Source organism: Brachyhypopomus gauderio, chromosome 9 (genome assembly GCF_052324685.1).
Source record: "Brachyhypopomus gauderio isolate BG-103 chromosome 9, BGAUD_0.2, whole genome shotgun sequence".
NCBI lineage: Eukaryota > Metazoa > Chordata > Actinopteri > Gymnotiformes > Hypopomidae > Brachyhypopomus > Brachyhypopomus gauderio.
The window spans coordinates 493,929-519,310 of NC_135219.1; the positions used below are offsets into that span (position 1 = coordinate 493,929).

The window sequence follows — 25,382 nt, forward strand, 5'->3', positions numbered from 1 at the left end:
TGGAATCAAATTTGTACAGCAATATTGTTTGACGGTATTGTTCGCACTGCAATTTGTTGACAAAAACACTGACTGAAATTCAGAAAAGACAGACAACTGACTGGAAAAACTGCAAAATTAGAATCTTATTCTACACATTCAAAACAACCTGAGCACATACAGTCTCCTCTTGCTGTGTGAAAATTGAACCTCTGCTACCACTATGAGCTAGTCTTGATATCCTATATGGTATAAGAATGCAAAAATGCAAAAAAAAAAAAAAAGAATAACATGTCAGAAAGTATGTCAATGTGCAGCATTACAGCAAAGAGCACATTTCTGAATTACAGTTAAATGTTTGAACGATTGAAGACACAGTTGATCTTCCAATATTCGGCTGCACCCAGCAACCAGCTTCAGCCATTGTGAGACCATGATTTATATGTAAAACGGTCCAAAATTGTTGCCCTTACATATTTCACAGTTTTGACCCCTCAGCCTTACACCACACAGTCTTATCCCTCTACACCACACAGTCTTACCCCTCTACATCACACAGTCTTACTCCTCTACACCACAGTCTTACCCCTCTACACCACACAGTCTTACCCCTCTACACCACACAGTCTTACTCCTCTTGTTGGGCTGTTCATCCTGTACATGGCCTTGTCTTTCCATTATGAGACTTTGTGATACTGCAGTGTTTAGCATCTATAAATGTTTGCCAATTACAGTAAAGGTTCATGAGACGCACCTCTGACCTATGGTTGAGACCATTGGTTGATCTAAACCTTCACAAATTCTCTTTCTTTCTGTAACTGAATGCAAACCAGCAAATAATTTAATCAAGTTAGGATAAAATTACCTAAATGTAACAACAACAAAAAAAAGTTAAATGATGCCTTAGAGATTGACATGTTCAGCACTTTTGCATATAATGACCTAGGCGATGACCTAAAGACTAAATATTTTGGAGGGTAAGACAATTAAACAGACAATCTGTACAATACATTTTGATAAACATGACATAAGCAATGGATAATGTAAAAAACAACAGACAATTGTCCATGTCCATTTGCAAAATGTACAAAAGCATTTGCAAAATGTAAAACACAATGAAAAATGCAATTATGATGTGCACAAGTGACAAGGAGATGTGGAGATTGAATGAACAGTTTTGAGAATTTCAATTCTGATCTGAGAAATGAACTAAATCGACTGAGAAAAACTGTATATGCCATTGGGACTCAGTAAGACTGTAATTAAGCATATGTGATCTTCTTAGAGAACACAGTGATATTCCTATAGAACATAGTGATATTCCAACAGAACACAGTGATATTCCTACAGATCACAGTGATATTCGTACAGAACACAGCAGGGGCGGACTGGGGAGAAAAAGTGGCCCGGGAGTTCCTGACAGACTGGCCCACTAATATATATATATATATATATATATATATATATATATATATATATATATATATATATATATATATATATATATATATATATATATGTGTGTATATATATATGTGTATATATATATATAGATATATGTATATATATATATATATATATATATATATATATATATATATATATATATATATAGATATAGATATCTGTATGTGTGTGTGTATTAGTGTTGCCACCTGTCCCGGTTTTACCGGGCTGTCCCGGTTTGTCCCGGTTATTCTTCTTTTTAATATTCGGTCCTAACTAACTAGGTTAGTTCAAACCACGATTCAGACTGTTCCTGCACACTTTAAATCTGTTTTTTTTATCGCTGTGTCCATTTTAAACCCCTCCGGTAACATTTTACGTTCGCCACCCCCCCCCCCTTACGTTCGCCCCAAGTTGTTTTACGCAAAGTGCATCCAAAGAACAACCTACAACTCTAACGTGGGTATTTCTTCCTCTTACCTATATTTGGTGGTTAGTTTTAATCCAAGAATTTCAATAGCTTAAAAAAAAAAACTGTGTGCAGTGCTCTGGAACCTTTAAGACCGCCACTTACGTCCGTGTTAATCGTGTTAAGGTAATTTGTACATGGTGCTTTAGACGTTGCAGAGGCGACAGCAGTACATTTAAAATAACATGTTATCTACAATTTAAACTGCTGTATGTTTTCGTAGTCCGGCCCGGATTTTCTGGGACAAGTTGTTTTTTTCTACCGTCAGCCCGCATCAGCTGGCCCAGTCCGTGGCCCGGTCCAACTCGTTCATGTGTTTACAGGCTGAGTCCGCGGCCGCGCAGGTTAGTCTGACTGGAGCGGGGGAGGTAATAACACCGTTAAACAGCAGCGTGACTACGAGCCGGGGCCGCAGTGCGCGGCAGTGGCTCCTCCACCGGCCGAGTTAAAACACCGGCGGCCAGCGGCCCGGCGGCCCACCGGCCCACTAACCCATCGGCCCACCGGGGAAATCCCCGGTAGCAATGTATGCCAGTCCGCCCCTGGAACACAGTGATATTCCTACAGATCACAGTGATATTCCTACAGAACACAGTGAAATTCCTATAGAACACAGTGATATTAGGTATTAGATAGATAGATAGATAGATAGATAGATAGATAGATAGATAGATAGATAGATAGATAGATAGATCGATCGATCGATCGATCTTTATTGATCCCTTTGGGAGGTTTCCCTCAGGGAAATTAAGAATATTCCTATAGAACAGTGATATTTCTACAGAACACAGTGATATTCCTATAGAACGCAGGGATATTCCTATAGAACACAGTGATATTTCCATAGAACACAGTGATATTTCTACAGAACACAGTGATATTCCTATACAAATTGGTATCAGAACATTTTTATACTAATCTCTTTGTTGCTTCTGTTGACTATTTTTCAGTCTTCTCCTGTAATATCTGTATCCACGTCTCTGTTTAGTTTGCTTTGATAGTGGCGTATTCGGTTCTCTCCCCAGTTCTGACGTGAACATGTGCTGATGGGACTGTGTTTCTGTGGTCTATAGTAGTATATGTCATGTCTGACCCACTCTGTGGAGGAAACAGTACACACAGATCATAAGTGATGGCCTGTCTGAATTCCAGAGGATTTCAACTAGGGCCCAGCTTACTCATTTAACTCTTAATAACCACCAAGACCCAACCACCTCTCACACTCTTCAAAGAGGTCGTCAAGTATGAAGGGTCATGTAAAGGATCTGACATATTCAGTTGTTTTGGTTTTTTTTTGTTGTTGTTGCTTATTAATGCAAGAGAAAAGACTCTTATTTTGGTGGTTGCTGCTGCGCCGCCCACTCGCGACGCTGCGCAGCGTATTTATGTCACTGCCGCGAAAAGAAGGCTAAACGACATCAAGAAAGAAAGGTGGTTAGGACTCTCATAAAGGAAAACTAGCACCTAGCTGAATGGCGAACAAGGTAAATACTTTATATGGTTGACTGAGTTGAAGGTGCTTAATTGCCAGAAGCTTATTTCTTTTTTGTTGTCTGTTTAGTCTGAGCACTTAAGTAAGTATACATTGTACCGATATTGATTGTGATTGTGAGAAGCGATTGTGAACTTGTTTTGCACTGAACATGCTTTTATGGTCTGTATTGTTCTGTATGGTAATTGCAAACTTTGTTCCATTTTAACTAGCTCTTACGGTGAATTCCGAAGACAGCAAATAAATCTAACGAATCATCAGTTTTGAGTTTTTGACCATTCTTCAGCTGGGGTTGCTACAGGTCATGTGTGTTTTGCTTGTGTGTATCCAGCATGTGTGTGTATCCAGCATGTGTGTGTATCCAGCATGTGTGTGTATCCAGCATGTGTGTGTATCCAGCATGTGTGTGTATCCAACGTGTGTGTGTGTGTATCCAGTGTGTGTGTGTATCCTGCGTGTGTGTGTATCCTGCTTGTCTGTGTGTCCAGCATGTGTGCTAACCTGATCCTGTTGCTTCCTGCTGAGGTCAGGATGATCCCCAGATATCACATTTTGTCCACTCCTCTTTGCTAAAGGGAATTGACACCAGCAGTGAGATGTGAGGTGAGTTCAGTGGACTTACAGAGGGAAATGCTTCAGAGACACTCGGGACAGATGTCCCACATTTAGACAACCCACCTCTACTTCTCCAGCAGAAAAATACCCAAAACCACAGACCCAGCAGGACTATAATGGTCAGGACACTCAGGCCTGTGTGATAAAATATATAAAAAGGTCATTTAAAACAAACAGAATGATAAAATGTCTTCTGTTCAAAGTGGATTAGAATAGACAAAGGTCAGACCAAGCTGGAAGTTGTGGTTTGTCAGTAGGTCTGGTGATGATGTTGGAAAGGGTGATGTAGGTGGTCCAGGTGACACGTCTGATGGGCACAAGGAAACAACCAACACATGAAAACAAAATCTAACAGGATCCTAGTAACCTGTCTGGCTCCGTGTTACCACAGTAACAGAACCCTAACCTGTCTGGCTCCGCGTTACCACAGTAACAGAACCCTAGTAATCTGTCTGGCTCCATTTTATCACAGTAACAGAACCCTAGTAACCTGTCTGGCTCCACGTTACCACAGTAACAGAACCCTAACCTGTCTGGCTCCCACATATTACCACCATATTATTCTGATGCTGACATAAAGGTTGCCAAAAATGATGATGTCATTACAAAACAAAGTGGAGTGTGATTTCTATCATCTACTGAACTGGGTTACACCAAAGTATTAACATCTGACCATGACAATCTGTCATCGGCGCAGATGGAAATTCTGAAGTGAGGGGGACCAAGCTGGACAATATATACGTTTATGCTTGTAGATGCTAGATTTCGGATGGGGTCAATATAAATCTGGAGGGGACATGTCCCCCCCGTCCCCAGTGCCATCTGCGCCCCTGCAATCTGTTAGCTTCTTCAACATCTTATTCCAAAAACATAGGCTTTAATAAGAGGTTAACCATCCAACATGGCTATAACAGTTTCTATGTTTCTGGCAAGGGCTACTACCATATTTTGGAGAGCCCCAAACGTTACTATTGACATTTTCTGTTGGCCAGTGTTCCCCTGGCACTGGACTCCTCTGATACAGTGAATGTTTCATGAATGCCCCATTACACAGTTCATCTGATGATGCTTCCACAACATACTGTGATTTTACAAACAAACTTGTGGCAAAGGCGGCATCTGCTGAAAGTGTCATGTTTAAATCCTTCAGTATGAAACTCTTCAGAATGAAACTCTTCAGTTCCACCACATGTACTGCCAGTATAGGTCTATGGAGAATGTGTTTGGCTATGTGTTTGACTTTATACAACTCTAAGCAGTTAGTAAAATGTAAAAAAAATGTAAATGTAAAATTTACATTTTGTGACTGAATGTGACTGAAACACTTGAATGTAATTACGAGTGCCTTCCACATAACCTTTGACCTTATAGCATAGGAGGTTACATTAATGTAGACGTTATATTGTCAGTACGTGTCTCTAGTTGGTAGAGAGGGTTCTGGACCCATAGTATTGTTAACCTTGTAAATCCTGTAAAGCGCTTTGTGACAACATGTGTTGTGAAAAGCGCTATACAAATAAACTTTGATTTTATTTGATTTGATTTAGAGAGCAAAACTAGGACCTTCCTGATTTGCCTTGTAGGTCAGACAAAGTACTATTCCTTGAATCCTATGAATCACCATGTAACATATAGTGTCTAGATATTTTACAGCAGGGCTGCCTTCTGCTGAGCACTGAGCCTTCTATGTGACCTTTGACCTCCTCCACAATCCCAGTATCACCCCAGTGAGTGCAGAGCACCAAAAATTAAGAATGATCTCTGTTCAGGAAGTGCTGCACATGACTCTTGATTTAGCATCATCTCTTTTTGCCATTAGATCCTTAATCTTGTAGGGATGGTTTAACAGACTTAAACCGTCACTGTGATTAATTAAACTAGCAGCGTAAGAAACTACAGATAAAAAACTAAGATCACATGACTCAGATGACTATCAGGTAGGATCTTATTCTAATTCAGTAATAGATGGCTGTCCCAATAAAAGCAAAAAAATAAACAAATAATACAGTTTAATTGTATCTTTATGTGCTTCACCCAGAACACGACCCTAGAGGTCAGATTATGTTCAGTTGGCATTTCGCTGGCAAAAAATTTACATACTGAAAATATCTGATTTTTCCATTATGAAAATTAAATATTTCATCCCAGTACTCAAACTCTGAGTCAATTTACAAAACATTTGTCAACCTATATAAATGTCATAAAAATCTCATAAACAGTAACCATAGGCGAACCTTTGATCTCTAATTCATCTTCACACACTCACACTACAAAGGACCTTTTCACGACTACACATGCTTGTCATGAATATTTCAGTGGTTTACCTGAAACACGCAGAGTGAAATCTCTGTAATATCTGTGTTCACTCTCACACCTGTAGTCTCTCTCATCCTCTTTTCTCAGGTCAGTTATGAGCAGAGACTGATTTCCAGGAGAGAGTTCATTAAAGCGCTGAACTCTGCCTCTGTAGCGCTCATCACTGAACACATCAGTCCAGGTTCCACTACTCTGAGTCCACCAGGTGAAACTCTGAGTTCGTGTCTGCAGGTCAGTGCAGGAGCAGGACAGCAGAACTGAGCCTCCTATGTGACCTTTGACCTTCCTTGTCTTATCAACACCAGACAGAATGCAACCTGCAGGTCAACACAGCAAAAACATTACAAATATGTCCTCTTATTTAATATACACACGTATTCTCATTTTATTCCACCACAAATTATGCCATTAGGCATGAATTAATTTTCAGCAAGTCTACATGACATTTAGTGGCAACAAATGCCAGATTTTAATGTAATGTAAGATCAGAACTCCAGTAATGTAACATCACATATTAATTTAATCAGATTTAATGTAATATATCAGATATCTGATAATGTAAAAATAGATATTAATGTAATATAATATCAGATATTAATGTAATGTAATAGCAGATATCTCATAATTGACAATAATCTGATTTGACAATTTAGAAATATCCACAGAGCACTAGCTAATAATAACCTGTATACCTGAAGCAAACCCCAAACTCCTGACCTAAAAGCTGTTACTCTCCTTTTGTTCAGTAATAGTGGGTTGTATAAAATCACGGTGCTCACCTGCTGTGAAGTGAAGCGCTACAAACAGGAGACACAAGCACTCCGTCATTCCTGGTGCTGTTTCACACTCTCGTCTCCAACACACTCTCACCACACCACGCTGACTGTGGGGTTCTTCTACATGCTGTTGGGTTTTATGTGTCGTTTCTTCTTTTGGCGGATAGTGACTTTCATTCTGTCCTAATCAACTTGCACACAGTGGCAATGTGATGTCAGCCCCTGCTAACACAGGAAGTGCTTAAAATAAGTGTAGAAAACAAGAATAAGGTACTCTACACTATTAATTGGTCATTACACTGCAGTGCAATCAACAGACTAATGATTCATTAAGACCACTGCTAAGCAGTAAATGATACCCCCCAGTACTCTTAGTGTTAATCACCTCTGTATTCACCCATAAACTAACTACATCTGCCCCCATCACACAGCACCACCCATCCAGTAAAGTGAGACATAGTGCCACTGATATAGCCGGGTAGCCAGCCCACTGATTACGAGTCAGTAACCAAACGGTATCATCAAATGTGCAAATCTTTAGTCCGTTTCTTTACAGTGAATCTCTCCACACCATGTGCAAGATTTGTCATGGAAAGTTTTGTTTCCTCTTCCATCTATCTGATAAAATGCAGCAAGATGAAGCAACTCAGTTAAAGAAGATCGTGAGGATGATAACCAGACAAAAACACATCAGGAAATGTTACAACATTTCATGTTACAAGTAATTCATGCGAGACTACTAACCCCAAAATCCCGAATCCCAAAAAAGATCTCAACTAAACATCAACTAAACGCTTCCAGATTAATTAAATGCCACCAGAGCTAAAAAAAAAAATAAGTTAAATTCACATTTTTTATCCCAGCTCAGTTCATACTGTCCGTTTTGTGACTCATAATTCAGCTTTGTTTGCTTATATACAATAAAGTGAGACAGTACAAGGCACACATTTAAACCTCTTTGAAATGTTACAGATACATAAATTAACTAACAGACACGTGACGGTGCTCTGGATCGGCAGCTAGAGGCTAAAAGCTAAGTCAGCTCCGTCACAAGTCATCAGCGTAGGATAAAAGGTTTGTATGTGCTTGAGTTTGTGCTGAGGGCCCCACACAGGGGAGCATGTTGAGCGCGTTGCTGGGTAAACCGCACGTCTGTGTTCAGACCCAGGACGCTACCCCAGGCTGGTGGTATCCCACAATGCTAATAGAGAGGCTGGGGTGACGGGGGCGGGTCAGATGCTGTCTACGAAGCAGCACAGACACCACGGGTCAACGGCAGACAACCAGGAGGATACGACAGTGTGGCGGCAGGTGTGTGTGTGTGTGTGTGTGTGTGTGTGTGTGTGTGTGTGTGTGTGTGTGTGTGTGGGTGGGATAGAAAAAAATGTTTACTATAAACCTGCAGCATGCATTTAAAATGCACTGCACACTCATCTGATATTGGTCAAGATACCTCTACTCCACAATAAAACTTATTTGCCTATTGTGGCCATTGACTGTATATATAAGGGCGTACTCACACTAGGCTCTGTGATCCGGGCCCGGGCACGGTTCCCTGCCGAAGCACGGTTCGTTTGGCTAGTGTGAGCGCTCCAACCGTGCCCGGGGCCAATCAGTTAACCATGCTCGGGCCCGCTTGAAGAGGTGGGCCAGGGCACGATTCATGTGGACTCGGGCACGGTTCGCTTCTAGTGTGAGCGCTATCCGTGCCCGGGCCCGCTTGGTGCCTCGTGTGATTGGTTCATTTAGCTGGAACTCAAACATGACGTCAGTGATGCGACGCTCACGTTAAACAGTCATAGCGGCAAAACGATTAGCAGACAATCGTTGTGTTAAATTATCGATAAATCTGTGCTTGCACCGTGTTTCTGCACTCCCAAAACGACTCCAAAAATACAATAAAAAGAGAATCGTGAACTCCGTAGTGTTGTGCGAGCGCGCTTTTTTTCCAAATAAAGTCACGTTGTGGTGACGTAAGCGTGCTCGGGCCGGGTTGATAAAGCCAGTGTGAGTGCAGGCCAGAGGGGGAGTGGGTAGGGGGGATAACCGGGCCCCAGCACGGAACCAGCAAACCGTGCCTAGTGTGAGTACGCCCTAAGTGGACTGGACGACACGAGTGAAAAGTGAAGCCTCTGTGAGTCAGCTGCCCTCTAGTGGCTGGCTGCAGTACAACTTTAAACCCCGCCCATTCCCATGATAGTGAACGGGCCGGACGACAAACTTTGAATTTTTATTACACGTAAAATAAGTTTTTTGAGCAATTATATTTTGTCAATTCTATAAGACCCCATTGCGTTAGTATCTCTCTGGGTGTTTTTCTTTACGATAAACAGATTTTATAGAAGTTATTAAGCGTTATTTAAAGGGGTGTGGCGATAAGGTGATTGACAGTTAATAGCTCCGTTGGTTGACCTCTAATACCAGACGCTCAAATGTGAATGCGCTCAACATCAAAACTCTCGACAGCCAAACTCTCGCCAGCAGTATTAACACTAGGACTCCCAGCATTTTCATTCCAAAATTTTGTACCTGGTCTCCACCAGGGGGCAGTTCTGGGGACATTTGCATTCCATTAGGTCACCCTTTGTTATGTACATGCAACCACTTGGGGGGGGGGGGGGGGGGGGGTGTCAGTTCATTGTTCTGCTGGATGTGTTCACTGACTCAGATAGAGAAGAAAAAAACCCTGGCCTCCCCCATTGCAGTGGTCATTTGAGCTGTGTTTTTTTCTGCCCTTCCCTTTTTATAATAAATAATAATAATAGTCTTTATTTCTATAGCACCTTTCATACATACATGCAACTCAAAGTGCTAAAAACTACTGAAAATAATGTTTGTGGGTGTATGTGTGTGAGGCTGTATATGTGTTTGGGTGAATATGTATGAAAAGAGGTCACATGGAGACACACAAGCAGCTGATCTCTTCTGGTAAGATTTACTAAATGTCCTTTTTTGTTTACTGGTTATGGCTGTTGTGTTTTTGGAAGAGACACACTGTAAAAAGTACCATCTTGATAAATTAAAATTGCTCAAGATTATTATTCTATTTCAAGAAGCTACGGGGTTTTTTTGTATAAATTAATGTAAAAATGTCTTTACCTAGTGGCAGTTTTTCAAAAGACGAAAACTATTTCAAAAAAGGTAAAACAAATCAGACTTATTAATCAGATTACTATTTTGACTAATAAAAATTTTACTTTTTGCAGTGTCCTACATAAGTACAAAAGAGGCTTACTTGAGATGTTTTGGAATTATAATTCAAGTATTATGTTTGTGTCAATTTCACATTATTTCAACCTTTCACTAATCAAATCTCAAACCTATGTTCCTGTGGATCACGAGACTTCATCACCTCCAGAAAAGAGAGGTCACATGGAGTCACACGAGCAGCTGACAGAGATGGCAAAAGACGGCACAGTGTGGCATGAGGAACAGATTGGTAGACATTATGGAAGGCATCACAGCCCAATTGAATGCCATCCCATGAATGGAGAGCCAACTGCTTTTGCCAGAAGTGAAGTGTCTAGTCGCTTACAGAGTTTCCTCTGTTTCATCTCTCTGGAAATGCTTCGGACCATACAGGAGTGGACTGTTCAGCATGCACACCAGACGACACAGCATGAAAACTGGTTCATGGCCCTCCCTGAACTAATGGCTTTCATTGCCATCCTCATCCAGCAATGCAGCAGCCCTCCATCATGAAGATTATGCAGCGATACCAGTTCCAGGACATCATGCGGCACCTGCGTTTCGACAGCATGGACACACGCAGTGAACGAGCTGCAACTATTGTACTGTATTTTACAGAATTGTTTTCTTTTGATTCTTACATAAAAATAAAGTTGTCCTCCAAAGATGGGGGGGGGCAAAAAAAAAGAGAGTAGTGACTCTGAAATCTCTTCTGGTAAGATTGTTGTTGTGTTTTTGGAAGAGACACACTAAAAAGTACCATCTTGATAAGTTAAAATTGCTCAAGATTATTATTCTATTTCAAGTAGCTGAGGGTTTTTTGTATAAATGTATGTAAAAATATCTTTACCTATTGGCAGTTTTTCAAAAGACTAAATACTGAAAATAAGGTTAAAAAAAATCAATGCCATTTTGAATAATCAATATGCCACTTATATGTCACTATAATTCAAATATTATGTTTGTGACTTCTGACTTCTTCTCACTTTGTGACTTGCAGTCTCTTGTGGCAGGCAGCCAAAGGTGTGTATTGAAGCAGCCACCACCCACACCTGAGACACGCCTCATTTACATAACACTGGAGGTAAGAAGGGCTGATCACACCTCCCAGGCCCGTAGCCAGCATTCTGATGGGGGGGGATCTTTTTCCCCCAAAAGTGGACTTAATGCTCTCTACTCCAATGCCCCTTAAATACACGAGCACACTTCAAACCTTCTCATTTACACATATTTTATTCATTATAAGCAAGGTTGCCAACTTTTCAAAATCACTAGGACTGAGATTTGATTTGGGGGCGGTGGGTGGGTGGTGTGGTGTGTGTGTCAAACGTTGGCGGGGGTGTTATGTCTTATATGTTTCGTCTATGCTGCGCCTAATGCCCGGTTCACACTACACAATTTTAGGCTGGTTTTTCAGTCGCCGACTGTTTTTTGTAGATCGCCGACAGAAACTGTGGTCGGGGGCAAATCGGCGATCACTCGTCGCTCGCTCATTTCGTGTAGTGTGAACTGCTGAAAGATGCTCGCCGAGCCGTCGCCGACTGGTCGCCGACTCATCGCGGACGACCGGCAGATATCTAGCATGTTTAATATCTAGCAGTCGGCGACTGAACCTGACGACTGAAAAGTCGTGTAGTGCGAATCTGGCTTAAAGCGATCGATCGCCGGTGGTTGGCGCCAGAGCTAAATAGTAACTCATTGAATCATAGATGTAGATCGGAGATAAATAAACTAGATTTTTTTTTCAGCGTGAGAAATCGGATGTATGGCGTGTGAGCACGTGAAAACGGTCAAATGCGTGTGTCTTACGCTTATTGCGTGAGAGTTGGCAACACTGTTATAAGTTTGTTGTGAGTCTGTTGTTGCTGTCCTTATTTGTTCGTCTGTATATTCACCGGAGATTAACAATTCATTCATTGAATAGCCTACCTATCTTGAGGGGCATGTGTGTACGGAGGGAGGGTGTGGGGGCGGGTGCGGGGGAGGGGGGCGATCGAACGAACCCTTCGATCCCCCCTGGCTACGGGCCTGCCTCCCAACCCTAGCCTTCTGGCTAAGCTCTGGTACGTGGCAGGGATGAGAGCCTTTTGGCTAAGGTATGGCCTTTTACCTTTGTTTATTTTGTAAAACGTCAAAAGTGTCTATACTGGCGGGCGTATCCTAACGAATGTCGGGGCGGAGATACGGTCTCTGGCGGAGATACTGTCCTGCCTACCGGTTCTAATGCGCATGCTCTGGCTCCAATTTTCAAGATGGCAGCGTCCGTGCGGCCATCTTGGTGGCTTCAAAAACTCACAATGGGAGTCAACGGTGACGTACCGTCCATTATATATACAGTCAATGATTGTGGCATTCTGCAATATTTCCGTTTTAAAGCTGGTAGGCTACTGCAGTGTATATGGTGTAAAATTACATACTGCACATCCCTGAATCACAACGGCCACCATTCAAATCAAGTCTTGGTGCTAATCCATCACATGAATGAGTTACGTAGCACAACAGAAGCTTCCCACAACACAGCAGTGCTCCGTATCTGCACGCGCAAGAGTCTGCATCGTCGCATCACCTTCTATTCAGAAGTGCTGGGTGGGCGCGTACCTCTCCACTAGAGGGAGCCATCATGGCTGCTGTGTGTTTTGTGAGTGTCTGGAACAGGAGGACAGTGGTAGTGTTTCACATCAGTCACTGTGTGTTCTGGGTTTTTCTTCTTTAAAATCCTGTTTGTTTTGGTTTGTGAGGGTTGATGTGTCTCTGCTCCACTGAGCTGTTTGTTTCTTATAATAATGATTCTGATTCCTGTTTTCAGATCTGAGGTTAAATCCAGCAAGACTGTACAGTTCTCTGTACACAAGACACCTGTGTGAGTCAGAGTACAGTAACACACTGTATGAGTGATGATGAACTGAATATTGAAGATGAATCATTAATGACTGTCTCTTCTCCTCCCACCTGAATATAGTACAGCTGTAAAAATGGGACTACTGCACCTTGAAGGTGTTTCACTTTGTCCTAAAATTCACCAGTCATGAACGATGATTTTCCATGTTTAAATATTTGTAAAAGTTGTTATGGACGTATTAAGGAGACAGTCTTCATACACAATGACATGTTTGTGTTTTGCAGTCTGAATTCACCAAAATTCCTCCACAGACCTCAAGTGACGCTAACGCACCAACATCTTAGTCAGATGTTACACTATAAGACTCAACTTCCTCATTCTCAGACCATCAATTAACCACTTAACAGTGGTTTTCTGTTAAATAACATCATATCCATCATATAGCACCTTCACACTTGTGGGAACCTACATTGAAGATCTCTCCTGGTTTGCTAGCACACAATGTTGTGGTACAAAATGTCCACCAGTGACTACACTTCCTGAGTTTGTGGTAATGTGATCAGTAGATCTGAGCAGTTCCACAGAAACAGAAAAAACCAGCTCCAGTTTAAGACCTTTTATTATCTTCCACAATAATACAAACATGATACGTTCACTGATTCGGTATGGATAAATAAGTCATACTACAAACACGACCTTACTCGACAGAGACGTAACACGTACAGATTTAAAAGCCTGTGTAAACTAAGGAAAAAGCACATTTAGATGACATTCATGTGTTATCTGTGTTTTTAAAATTGTGCTATTGTGGTCGTGTGGCTGAGGCAGTTCTGTCTGAAGTAAAACACACGGCAAATATTCCAGCAAAAGTGAAATGTTATTTTCTACATTCCACAAACTTCATCACAGTCAATCAGAATCAGAAAAAGTTTTATTGCCATTGTCAAGGAACAGGGTTCGCAGACTAGGAATTTGTTTCGGCATGAAGGTGCAACATAAAAACAAGTAATAATAAGGAAGAAAAAAACTGCAGCAGGCACTAGAAAAACTGGTGAGATGTCTATAGGGGTTGTTGTTCTGATGTTTAGTAGCTCCTCACGATTGTAGGTGCACAAAGACACACGAATAACGCACAAAAACAAACAAAACAAAGAGCACCCGAACGCCAGGGCAGCCGTACGTGGCGCCATATTGGTGGAAAAAATATTAAGTCAAGCAGTTGCTTCCATCAGCAAAAGGTCACAGAGCAACAAGTATACAGAGTTCAAATATCAGTTTAACCTTAACTAGGTGTTCACAACTGTAGGTTTCTCATTTATACGGTGAACTTTCAAATGTTACCATCACACGTTTATCAGCCTCTACATCAGGGGTGTCAAACTCATTTTCACCACGGGCCACATCAGCATAATCGTTGTCCACAGAGGGCCATATGTAACTTATAAATGTAACTACTGCATAATGTTAAATAACTGAATGTACTTATTCAAGTTACAAATATTACATATATATTTGCACAGATATAAAATATATATATAAATATATATGTTTGCTTCTTGCTGTTATAACATAAATCCTTTTAATATTTTAGGTTATGAAACCCACATTACTCCATCAATCAATGATCAAACTATCCAAGTGAATAAAGAAAAATAACATCAAAGATGTCACATTTACTTTGTTCAAAACTTGAAATATCAAATAACTGTGGTTGTGGCTTTCGCGAACACATTCTGTTGCGATTGTTTGCCTTTTGATTCTTTGGTAATTTGTTGTTTTTCTTGATGCCTAAGTTTGGCATACTTAGCTCCGTTTTTGGGCTCAAAATGCAGATGTAGATTGTACTTTTTTACAACTGCCACCGCTTCATAACACAAAAGACATCGGTTTTTCTCCTTGAAGCACAAACTTTCACTTTCTCATCTTTCTTGAAACACACTTCTATCTGCATCGATTTTTCTCTTCCTGGACATTTTGGGATCATTATTTGTATTTATCAATTACACTTATTGGGAAAATCGCATCAATATAGAAACTGCAGTGTCGAGATGCCGTCACTTCACAGGTAACATAATTGTGGGAAATGTAGTTTTTGGCCACTGCACTTATTTGAATTTTTTTTTTGTTTTTTTTTAAGCTCACGCGGGCCACATAAAATGACGCGGCGGGCCACATTTGGCCCATGAGCCTTGAGTTTGACACATGTGCTCTACATCCTGCTCATCTCCTCCCACTGGAACATCTCAAGTCTTCATGTGCTGTTGGAGCGTGCTGGTCCAGCTCCACGTGTGATCTTCTCCTCCCTAATAGGAGTCTTTCAGGTCTGGTGATGACGCAGCACTTTTTAAAACAGAAGAAACGTTTCACGTTCTCATTTGTTCTAAATGAAGCAGCTACTGTACAAGTGCATTAAATAATACAGCAACACGGCACCAGGAGAACCAGGAGAACCCAGCTGTTACTGCACAAGTCATGTTCATTTAGTCCCCAGAGGAGCAGACAAAGATTCTGATCACTCATGAGTTTTTATCTGACCTCAGATCAGACCCACTTTATGGGTTAAATGTGTGTGAGTGCATACGTCATGGGTTAAAGTTCTCCGTCACTACGACGGATTTCCGTCATTTGATTTTTTTGGGGAAAAAATCCGTCAAATCATAATAAACCACACGCGCGTGCGTGCTATCTTTTGTGGCCGAAATATGATTCTCACTGGCGCTCATCAGCGCTGGATGGATGACGGCGGTGTCATTTGATTGACTTGCGGGTCATTCCGCCTTCAGATTTACGGACATTATGTAGAAAAGTGACCTCCCTCCTGCCTGACGTGACCGTAGCGCGCGACTCTGTACACCTCGTGCAAACTTGCGCGAACGGCGGAGGCTAGTTGACGCGTCACATTCTTTTTGCAGTCTTGTCCGAAACGATATGTGGTAGTATAAAGAAACACCGCTCAAAAACAGGAGAATTTTAATGTTGCTATGTGTTCCAGGTTTGAAAAGTGCTGGAATTTAGGCTAAAGTACTTTAAAATGTTGAAATTGTAACTACTTCGTTTCACAACAAATATCTGTCTGACTGAACAGTTTTCTTGCATTACGTTAACAAATACGAGCCTCTTGTAATTCCAGGAAACATGAGAGAACGTGAAGACATTAAGATTGGGTGTTTTGAAAATAAACAACCATTAAAAAATGTGATAAAAAGCGAATTATTTCGAATCATTTCGAGTATATGTATAAATATTTAACTTAATTAAATGTAACATTGAAAACGTGTTGAAATGGACCTTGAAAGTGACGTGCAAGTGCTTTAATTCCACCTTATAAAGGTGTATGAACCCTGCAAACATGACTTTGTTCATTGTGCTGAGGCGCGGCGCGTGCGAAGTTACAAAATTCGAGAGGTGCACGACCTTGCGAATCACCAGCACGCGAGGCTCTCGCGCACGGGTGGAGCCAGCGCGATTACGTCATTTTCGGCGCCCGAAAATTTCGGTCAAATATAATGGCTTAAACCAGGCTTAACATGGATGGTTTTGTTCTGTTTGTATTTAAAAGCTCTATCCAGTGTAATTTTTTTGTAACATACCTACTTAAAGCAGGTAATCTTACGGCTTATGTTTTTGTGAATAGTGAATTTGATAAAAACAAGAGAGCTTCATACCTTTTAAAACTCACCAGGATTCACTAAATTTGACTTGATCTTTAAATAGTTTTCTGAAGAGGACCCCCAGATTTATGTACATTTATTGCTCAGGTGTTGCATTTTGTCACTTCATAGATTCTCTCTTCTCTCCTTACACAGGCTGTTTAGATAAATATACTTTATAAATGTGTTTATTGTGTAGAATTAGGCAAAAGAGGTCGTGTCCCAACTACACCACATTTTCAGTAATTGCTAGCATTGTCTTTTGCCAGGAAAAATTTTCAGTCAAATGAAAATTTCTTGCTTTAACCCATGGCATACGTGTATGAAGGAAATGTGTGTCTAGGTGTATGTGGATGTGCGGACCGGCTGCTCTCTGTGGTGGGGGTGGTGTGGATCCGGGCTTGGATGTGGTGGTCGGGAGGGTTGCCGCCCTGGTCTCCCTGGGTCGACCGCTTCCTGCCTTGAGCTGGGGGGGCAGTGAAGTTCGGTGCTCAATGAGCCAGCTAGCAAGCTGGCTCTCCTCTTCCAGAGGACCCTTTCCTCTGGACCTAAGCATTCCCACCCACACACACACACACACACACACACACACACACACACACACACACACATCCTTGCTCATTTAGGATTCTGGGGACAGGCATGTACCCAGAGGTTGACGAGGTGGGCCCGCTGCCATGGTTCACCCGTCTCCTCACCACTGTCTTTCCCTCAGTTTTTACTGCACTTTAGACATTGAGGGCCTTTGAGGGGACGGTGTGGACATGCACTCACGTTTGTCCTAGCACCTGTCCCCTCAATTTTAACTGCACCATAGTATCACACACTACTACACGTGCATATACACCAACACCTACACACAACACTGGGGGTGGAGGGGTGGGAAGGCCTTCCTTCACACGCTTCCTGCTCCCTGCCGGGACGGGGGGGTGGGGGGGGGGGGGGGGTTGCTAGCACGGGACTGGGCTGGTGGCTTCCTAGGACCACTACCGGTCCTTGCTGGTCCAGCCATTTGCCCCTGCCGCAGAGGGAGTGCTAGTCTGGATAAGTGTGTGTCTCTGTCCTTGTTTTCTTCTTGTTTCTGAATAGGTGGATGAATGAGTGCGTGTTGGAGGGAGGGGACATATGGCCAGGTTTGGAGGTGTGAGGGTGAATTTGAGTGTATGTATATGTGTATGGGGGTGGGTGTGTGCATGGTAGGGGTGTATAGGGGCGAATGTAATGTGTATTTGAGTGTATGGGTGAGGACAGCTGGTTCTGGGTCGGGGCTGGTCGTGCCCGGTTCACTCCTGGACGCTCCCCTGAGATTACTGCACCACTCCAGAGGGGGGGCGCCTTGGGGCTCCGGAGTCCGGCTTGGCCCCCCGGAGTAGGGGCGGTTGGCCCGCTCCCCTGGGCGGTGGTGGTATGGGGCGGCCGGGTGCCCCTTGGCGGGAGGTGGGCCCTGCCGGGTGGTGGGTGGCTTTGCCGCTGGCCCCTGGGGGGGGGGGGGGGGGGGCGTATCCTGGGGGGGAGGCGCTCTGTTCCCTCTGGTTCCCCTGGACCTGCGCTCCTTGACTGGTGGGGCGCTGTCCGGGGTCTCTCTCTCCCGCCTGCGGGGGCGGGCATGTGAGGGTTTCTGGGAAGTGCGGCTCTGGTACCCCACCGCTCCGTGGGGGGCCGTGGGCGGGTGGGATTCCCGGGTCTCTCTCCGCCCGCCTCTGGCCTCTGGGGGAATGTTGTCGCAGCTACCCACCCTTGCTGGTAAGTACATTCCATACATCTATCCTATGTTGCACTTTTAGGTTGCACATAAACACACACTCACACACACCCATACATCGCACTCATCTGTACTATATGTATTTGGTTTACTTTCTGTACTTCTTTGCAGTGGTCATTTGAGCTGGTTGCGTGTTTTATTTTATTATTATTATTATTATTATTATTATTATTACTATTATTATTATTTTTTTTTCTTCTTTTCTTTTTCTTCTTCTTTCTTTTCCTACCTCTTTGTCTTTTCCCTTTTTATTATTTCTCTCCCCCTCTTTTCTTGGTCCACCTAACCCCAATAATTATCACTTTGCATATTGTTATCACTATATATTGTTATCACTATACTATATATTATACAGAATTGTTATAATTGCCATTTAAATCTGTACATAAAAACAAAGTTGTCCTCCAAAGATGGGGGGGTGGAGGTGGGCCAAAAAAAAAAAAAAAAAAAAAAAAAAAATCAGACCCACTTTATTAATAAACCTTTAAGACAAATAATGAAAGTTGTTCCATCATGGCTGATCTAAATTCAGTCCATCATGTGAGCTAACCTGACCGTCCTGACCATTAACGTCTGGATGTATCTCAGTGTCCACATTCTGTCCACGTCTCTCTCCTAAAGGGAAAAGACACCAGAAATCGCATTAAAACTCAGATGCATGTAACACATAAACATGAGATATTGGTACTGTATATGACACACTGTATATGACACACACCCTCTCTCTCTCTCACACACACACACTCTCACACACTCCCTGGTACAGTCTTCCTCCCTCACACACCTCACACACCTGCAGCTTCTCTCAGTGATTTCCTGCATCATTTGAGCCCACAGGTCTCGTCCTCCAGCGCTGCACTCTGATCTACGGGACACACGCTTGTCTGCACTGCTGCGTTCACACGCTGGAAACGATACTTCTCTTGCGTTTGAGCGCTTTGTGTACGTTTACACACCAAGAGACTCAGTGTGTGTCTGTTCTCATCTAGACTACGGAGAGAAAGAATGTTCCACTGATGCCCTCACCCACTGATTCTCACACACACACACACACACACACACACACACACACACACACACACACACACACACATCCCCCAAACCCACACACACACACACACACACACACCCTCGCCCACTGCTTCTTCCTTAACGACGCCCCCAGCGTTACATAAATAAACAAAACAAAAACTGAGGTAAAACCTGAAAGGGAACTAAAGGCCCAAACACCCATGAAGGGCCCTGTGTGTGTGTGTGTGTGTGTGTGTGTGTGTGTGTGTATGTGTGTGTGTGTGTGTGTGTGTGTGAGAGAGAGAGAGAGAAAGAGTCTCGGTGGGAGTGAGAGAGTATATATGTGTGTACGCACTTTGTGGAATACATACTTATCACACTAACTCAAGCAGTCACAAATCCTGTTCCTACCAAATATTTTTACACATGTACACAGCTAAATAGCTTCACACAAAGCATGATAATCTAATACAGTCCACTTCACCCTCTATCACACATACACAAACACTTATTTGTTGATGCACTTATTCACAAATGAATGGAGTAACCATCACCGTGTTAGCAAACATTCTGGGTTGCTGTGTTTATGGAGATAAATTTGTGGACTGTGATAAACATGATAGCTGTGTTTGTGACGGCACACAAAAGAGGTTTTGTGGCCTCTGTCAAGTCCTGTCCTCTTTACCCCTCTGTCAGTTTAGGGCAAATCAGTGTGGATAACTGGCATATCTGAATGATCTGATGTTGTTGACACTTTATGATAAAAAATGTAAAATGCGTTTCTTGAATATTTTTTTTTCCTCTTTGTCCCACCATCACAAAAACTCAAACACCCATGAAGGGCCCCGTGTGTGTGTATGTGTGTGAGAGAGAGAGGGAGTGTATATATGTGTGTTTATTACCTCTGTGTTTCCAATGGATGAATGCCTCTATCCTGAGTATGTAGAGTATTAAAACTGTCAAGATGCTGACAACTGTGAACACACATAGAACAATTAGACTGGATAGAGGGTCTGTTGGTATTTGAGTGTAGATTAAATAGAAAGTGGTTTGACCTATGATGTAGCGTACTGGGGAGAAACAATGTGTAGTCTGAAGATCTGGTGGATCTTTAACTCCAGTTGTGACAGTTCCTGTAGGAGACACTTCTGGAGACGTTCTTGATGTCCATGAATGTGTCCCAGTTTCCCTCACTATACAAACAATTAACATATGAAACCAAAAACATCACAGACACAGTCACCTCTCTCCACCCTACACCAGTTCCTCAGGTAAAATATCACACTAGGTACGGTTTGCTGGTTCCGTGCTGGGGCCCGGTTATCCCCCCTCCCCACTCCCCCTCTGGCCTGCACTCACACTGGCTTCATCAACCGCGCCCGAGCACGCTTACGTCATCACAACGGCGCTTTATTTGGAATAAAAGCGCGCTCGCACAAAACTATGGAGTTCACGATTCTCTTTTTATTGTATTTTTGGAGTCGTTTTGGGAGTGCAGAAACACGGTGCAAGCACAGATTTATCGATAATTTAACACAACGATTGTCTGCTAATCGCTTTGCCGCTATGACTGTTTAACGTGAGCGTCGCATCACTGATGTCATGTTTGAGTTCCAGCTAAATGAACCAATCACACGAGGCACCAAGCGGGCCCGGGCACGGATAGCGCTCACACTAGCCAAACGAACCGTGTTTCGGCAGGCAACCGTGCCTGGGCCCGGATCACAGAGCCTAGTGTGAGTACGCCCTTATACAGGTCAGTTGATAGAGGTAAAATATCACTCTTATACAGGTCAGTTGATAGACTTGCTGGGCCCAGGGGCATGAAGTCTTCACATGTACCAGTCTTTACTACCTCAATCAAGCAATCACATCATCATTTAAATTAATGTCTTATTGAACAAGACAAAATACTGTAATAAAAACTGCAGCAAAACCCACAAATTTACAGTTACATGAAAAAAAGACAAATGATATTCTCAATTCAGTGGTCAGTTATGTGTGTCTGCGGTGGTTTTTCCGTGTGTGTGCTGTTCTGGTCTGTGTGGGACAGGGATTAAGAGTTCGGTCTCTTCACTACAAACGGATCGGGTCTCCAACTTTACGGAGCTACAACGTTGTTGTTGTTTATTTACCGTCATCTCTGGACTCACAGAGTCAAACCCTGCGCTCTTTTAAAAACATCCTCATATGTTCATGTGCACCAGATTTGTGCCGACTAGTAATCTCTCTAGATCAGAGGTGTGTATTATCAGAAATGTTAAAACTCCCGCTGCTGTGCGCAATGGCTGTGCGCCGGACAGCAACAGTCAGTGCAGATCAAACCATTTGTCTGAGGGACACGGGGGTGTTTGCAGTTAAAGGAAAATATATAATAAAATATTCAGTGGTATATTTTACTAAACAACAACGCAAATTATGTTCAACTTTCATTTTGATGACAAAAAACTGACATGAAACATTTTTATGGTGCATTAAGAAAAATAAACACAATACTAAGTCAATTTAAAAACAAGTCTCATAAACAGTAAGCATAGGTGAACATTTCATCTCAGTCATGTTCACACACACACTGCAAAGGAACTTTTCATGACTACACATGTTGTCATGTATATTTCAGTGGTTTACCTGAAACACGCAGAGTGAACAATCTGTAATATCTGGGTTCACTCCAAGTATCACAGCTGTAGACTCCCTCATCTTCTGTTCTCAGGTCAGTTATGAGCAGAGACAGATTTCCAGGAGAGGTTTCATTAAACCACTGAACTCTGTCTCTGTAGTGCTCATCACTGAACACTTCAGTCCAGTATCCACTACTCAGAGTCGTCCAGATGAAAGTCTGAGGTTGTGTCTGCAGGTCAGTGCAGGAGCAGGACAGCAGGACTGAGCCTCCTGTGTGACCTTTGACCTTCATGAACGTATTGTCAGAGAGCATGCAGCCTGCAGAAAGCCAGAAAGCTCCATTATTATCACTCAGAGGGAAAATATTACAATGCTACTGACTATATGCCTCCAAATGCAGGTTATAAACAATCCAATAATTCATCTCTGTTACATGTTTAGTTGAACAGATTCAGTAGTTGTAGTCTAATACTGTTCTTAATGACATTTACACACTTATTCTAAACTAAACAGACACCACATCACTAATGTGAACAACACTGAACTCAGAACTGAGTCTCAGTTTGTCTCTAAGAGAACAGATGAAATAACTGATCCCACCTGCAGTGATGTGGAGCACAACCAGCAGAAGACACAACCTCTCCATCCCTGTGGGTGTTCTGAGATGATCAAGTTCCTCAGAGAGAATCACACCACTTCTATATCCATCTCTCTCTCTCACAAACACACACACACACACACACACACACTGCTTAAATTAGTTCTGCAGGGTGAGATGTCTGCGTTTGGAACATCTGTGGTCAGGGTGTTCATATGATGCCATCAGACAGGATAACGTCAAGAACACTGTTATAGTTACAAGCAAAATTTAACAAGTACAAAAAGTACACATGACTACACAGAACGAACAACATGATATAATCTGGTTCATGTTTTCGATATCAAAATTAGATCTGCTAATATAACCCCTGAAGACGTGTTTCAGCAGTGAAGATAGAGACACCACAGAGATGTCTGAAATTCACACTTACTCACACGTTAAAGTGGAGAAGTAGTCACAAACTTTTAGAATAATGTTAGAATATAAATGCTGTGAAATGAACAACACTGTGGCAGGAGGAGAGAGATGAAGGTGGTAGAAACACGACTTTAATATCCAAAAGAAACACTGGAAACACCAGATATAGTCCAAGGTACACAGCACACAACAAACTGAATAATAACACTCAGGTATGACTCACAGAATGACACACTGCACTGAGAGAGAGAGAGAGAGAGAGAGAGAGAGAGAGAGAATATGGCAAGCAAAAGACACGTTTCCTTCGTTTCCTTCTGCATGTTCCTCCAGGTTGGTCATTACTACAATGTCAATGAAAAAGAAAGAGTGAATAAGAAAGAATAAAGAAAAAGAGGGAAAGAGGTAGAGTGTGTGAGGAAACAGCAGATCAGTGTGCTGTATGCTGACGAGTTAAAATCAGATCAAAGATGGTTGATTACAGAAACATTCATTCTAGACTAGACATTCAACTGCAATGAGTTTTGATGTCTACAGAAAAGGTCAAAGTGCATGAATGGAGCACATGCTCAAGTGCACATGTAACTATACTAGAGCACAACTATGTGTCAGCTGGGTTTTTAATTTGAATATATTTGGATATAAAAGCGCGAAGAGAATAATACAAAATTGAGCAACCAGTCACGAAGTTTGGACGTAATTTTATTTGATTAAGCAGGCAACACAACAATACACACACACACACACACACACACACCAGATTCTCCCACAACAGTCACCTCTTGGTCATTGTCTAAAGCACCTGTGGTCTCAGTAGAAGCTCCTTTACAAACCGCCTGGAAAAGAAAACACTCCTGATGCTCAGAAGATTGAGTGATCAAACTTTTAAGAGTGATCAAACTTTTAAGAGTGATTATACTTTTAAGAGTGATTATACTTTTAAGAGTGATCAAACTTTTAAGAGTGATTATACTTTTAAGAGTGATCAAACTTTTAAGAGTGATCATACTTTTATGAGTGATCAAACTTTTAAGAGTGATCATACTTTTAAGAGTGATCATACTTATAAGAGTGATCATACTTTTAAGAATGATCATACTTTTAAGAGTGATTATACTTTTAAGAGTGATTATACTTTTAAGAGTGATCATACTTCTATAAAATGCACTGCTTGTACTTGGGAAGCTTCTCTCTCTGGCTGCCCCAGCTGCTATGCACGCTTTTTTTTATCGATTGCAAAATACTGTAAACATTAATATTAGTTATTTTGTAGGCTGTGGTATTTACCACTATGGCAGTGCAAAATGTGTGCTAGGCTACAGTATTCGTAGTTGTCTAATGACAATATAAGTAGGTGTTTTGCACTAACATTAAATTCCTATTCCAAAATGAAAGCTATAACTGGCTGATCTGAAAGGCTTTTAGTGTTTCTCCTCCACCTTCTCTCCTCATTTCTTTTTTCGGGACAGAAACACTAATCTTTGGTGTCAGAAAATAAATAGGTGGAGCATGGTTTACTTTTGTCCCATACTGGATACTGTGCTGTATATTACTACATGGACGAGTATGCAGTATCCAGTATATACTGAATGCTGTATGCAGTATACAGTATGTAGTACAGGGGTGCCCAATACGTCGATCGTGATCTACTGGTCGATCGCGATCTACTGGTCGATCGCAATCTACTGGTCGATCGCGAAGGAAGTGTGGGTAGATCGCATGACATTAAAAAGTGGGAGATGAATGACAGGCTATCGTCCATCTGCACTGACGGCTGTATTTTTGATTGACATACATGGTAGCCAATCTAACGTCTGAACCTCTGACAACCTACGCATGCGTGTTAAACCACGCTAACTTTGTTCAGTTACCTTGCAGCATAGCTAGCCTCGAATTTATTTAAACTAAATACAACAAAGGGTATAAAAATGTGTGTCATAGCTGGTCTGAGTAAGAAGCCTAAAACCACTTCATACAGAATGAGGAGGATTTGTTTCACTGTCATATTCACTATATTTCACTATGTCATATTCTAAGTGTGTTTGCCTCATCTGTCAGTGTGCCGTTGCTATTCCAAACAAGGGAAATGTGGAGCGGTATTTTCGGACTGTTCATAAAAACTATGACATTACTTTCCTCCGAAAAGCGAACTGAGAATGTGAAAGGTGAAAGAACTAAAATCCCAGTTATCCGAACAGTAA

The 25,382-nt window shown here is 42.0% G+C and overlaps 2 protein-coding genes and 2 long non-coding RNA genes across 4 annotated transcripts in view; all 4 read right to left on the reverse strand.

Moving 5' to 3' along the window:
• Nucleotides 1-24,017, reverse strand: part of LOC143523608 (transcriptional protein SWT1-like) — a 136,979-nt gene extending 112,962 nt beyond the window's left edge. The window contains exon 1 of the mRNA XM_077018166.1: nt 23,961-24,017. The gene's annotated coding sequence lies outside the window, so the exon portion shown is untranslated. The remainder of the gene's footprint in view (nt 1-23,960) is intronic.
• LOC143522406 (uncharacterized) lies at nt 2,614-4,137 on the reverse strand. The gene is made up of 3 exons (XR_013132981.1): nt 4,065-4,137; nt 3,888-3,955; nt 2,614-2,992 (listed from the first exon to the last, which is right to left on the reverse strand). It is a non-coding gene; the product is annotated as an uncharacterized LOC143522406 (long non-coding RNA).
• LOC143522407 (uncharacterized) lies at nt 4,183-7,357 on the reverse strand. The gene is made up of 3 exons (XM_077016139.1): nt 7,097-7,357; nt 6,326-6,634; nt 4,183-4,308 (listed from the first exon to the last, which is right to left on the reverse strand). The coding sequence occupies exons 1-3, from the start codon at nt 7,143-7,145 to the stop codon at nt 4,199-4,201; spliced, it is 468 nt and encodes a 155-aa protein (XP_076872254.1). The 5' UTR covers nt 7,146-7,357; the 3' UTR covers nt 4,183-4,198.
• Nucleotides 20,277-20,816, reverse strand: LOC143522408 (uncharacterized). The gene is made up of 2 exons (XR_013132982.1): nt 20,600-20,816; nt 20,277-20,518 (listed from the first exon to the last, which is right to left on the reverse strand). It is a non-coding gene; the product is annotated as an uncharacterized LOC143522408 (long non-coding RNA).
• Nucleotides 24,018-25,382: the final 1,365 nt, after the last annotated feature.

What these genes read in the sequence shown, in the direction of transcription:
- LOC143522407 (XM_077016139.1), bottom strand. Translation starts at nt 7,145, where the DNA reads ATGACGGAGTGCTTGTGTCTCCTGTTTGTAGCGCTTCACTTCACAGCA. An exon ending in AGCGCTTCACTTCACAGCAG is followed by an intron (nt 6,635 to 7,096) that starts GTGAGCACCGTG and finishes GTTGACCTGCAG; the next exon opens with GTTGCATTCTGTCTGGTGTT. An exon ending in TTTCACTCTGCGTGTTTCAG is followed by an intron (nt 4,309 to 6,325) that starts GTAAACCACTGA and finishes TGTGCCCATCAG; the next exon opens with ACGTGTCACCTGGACCACCT.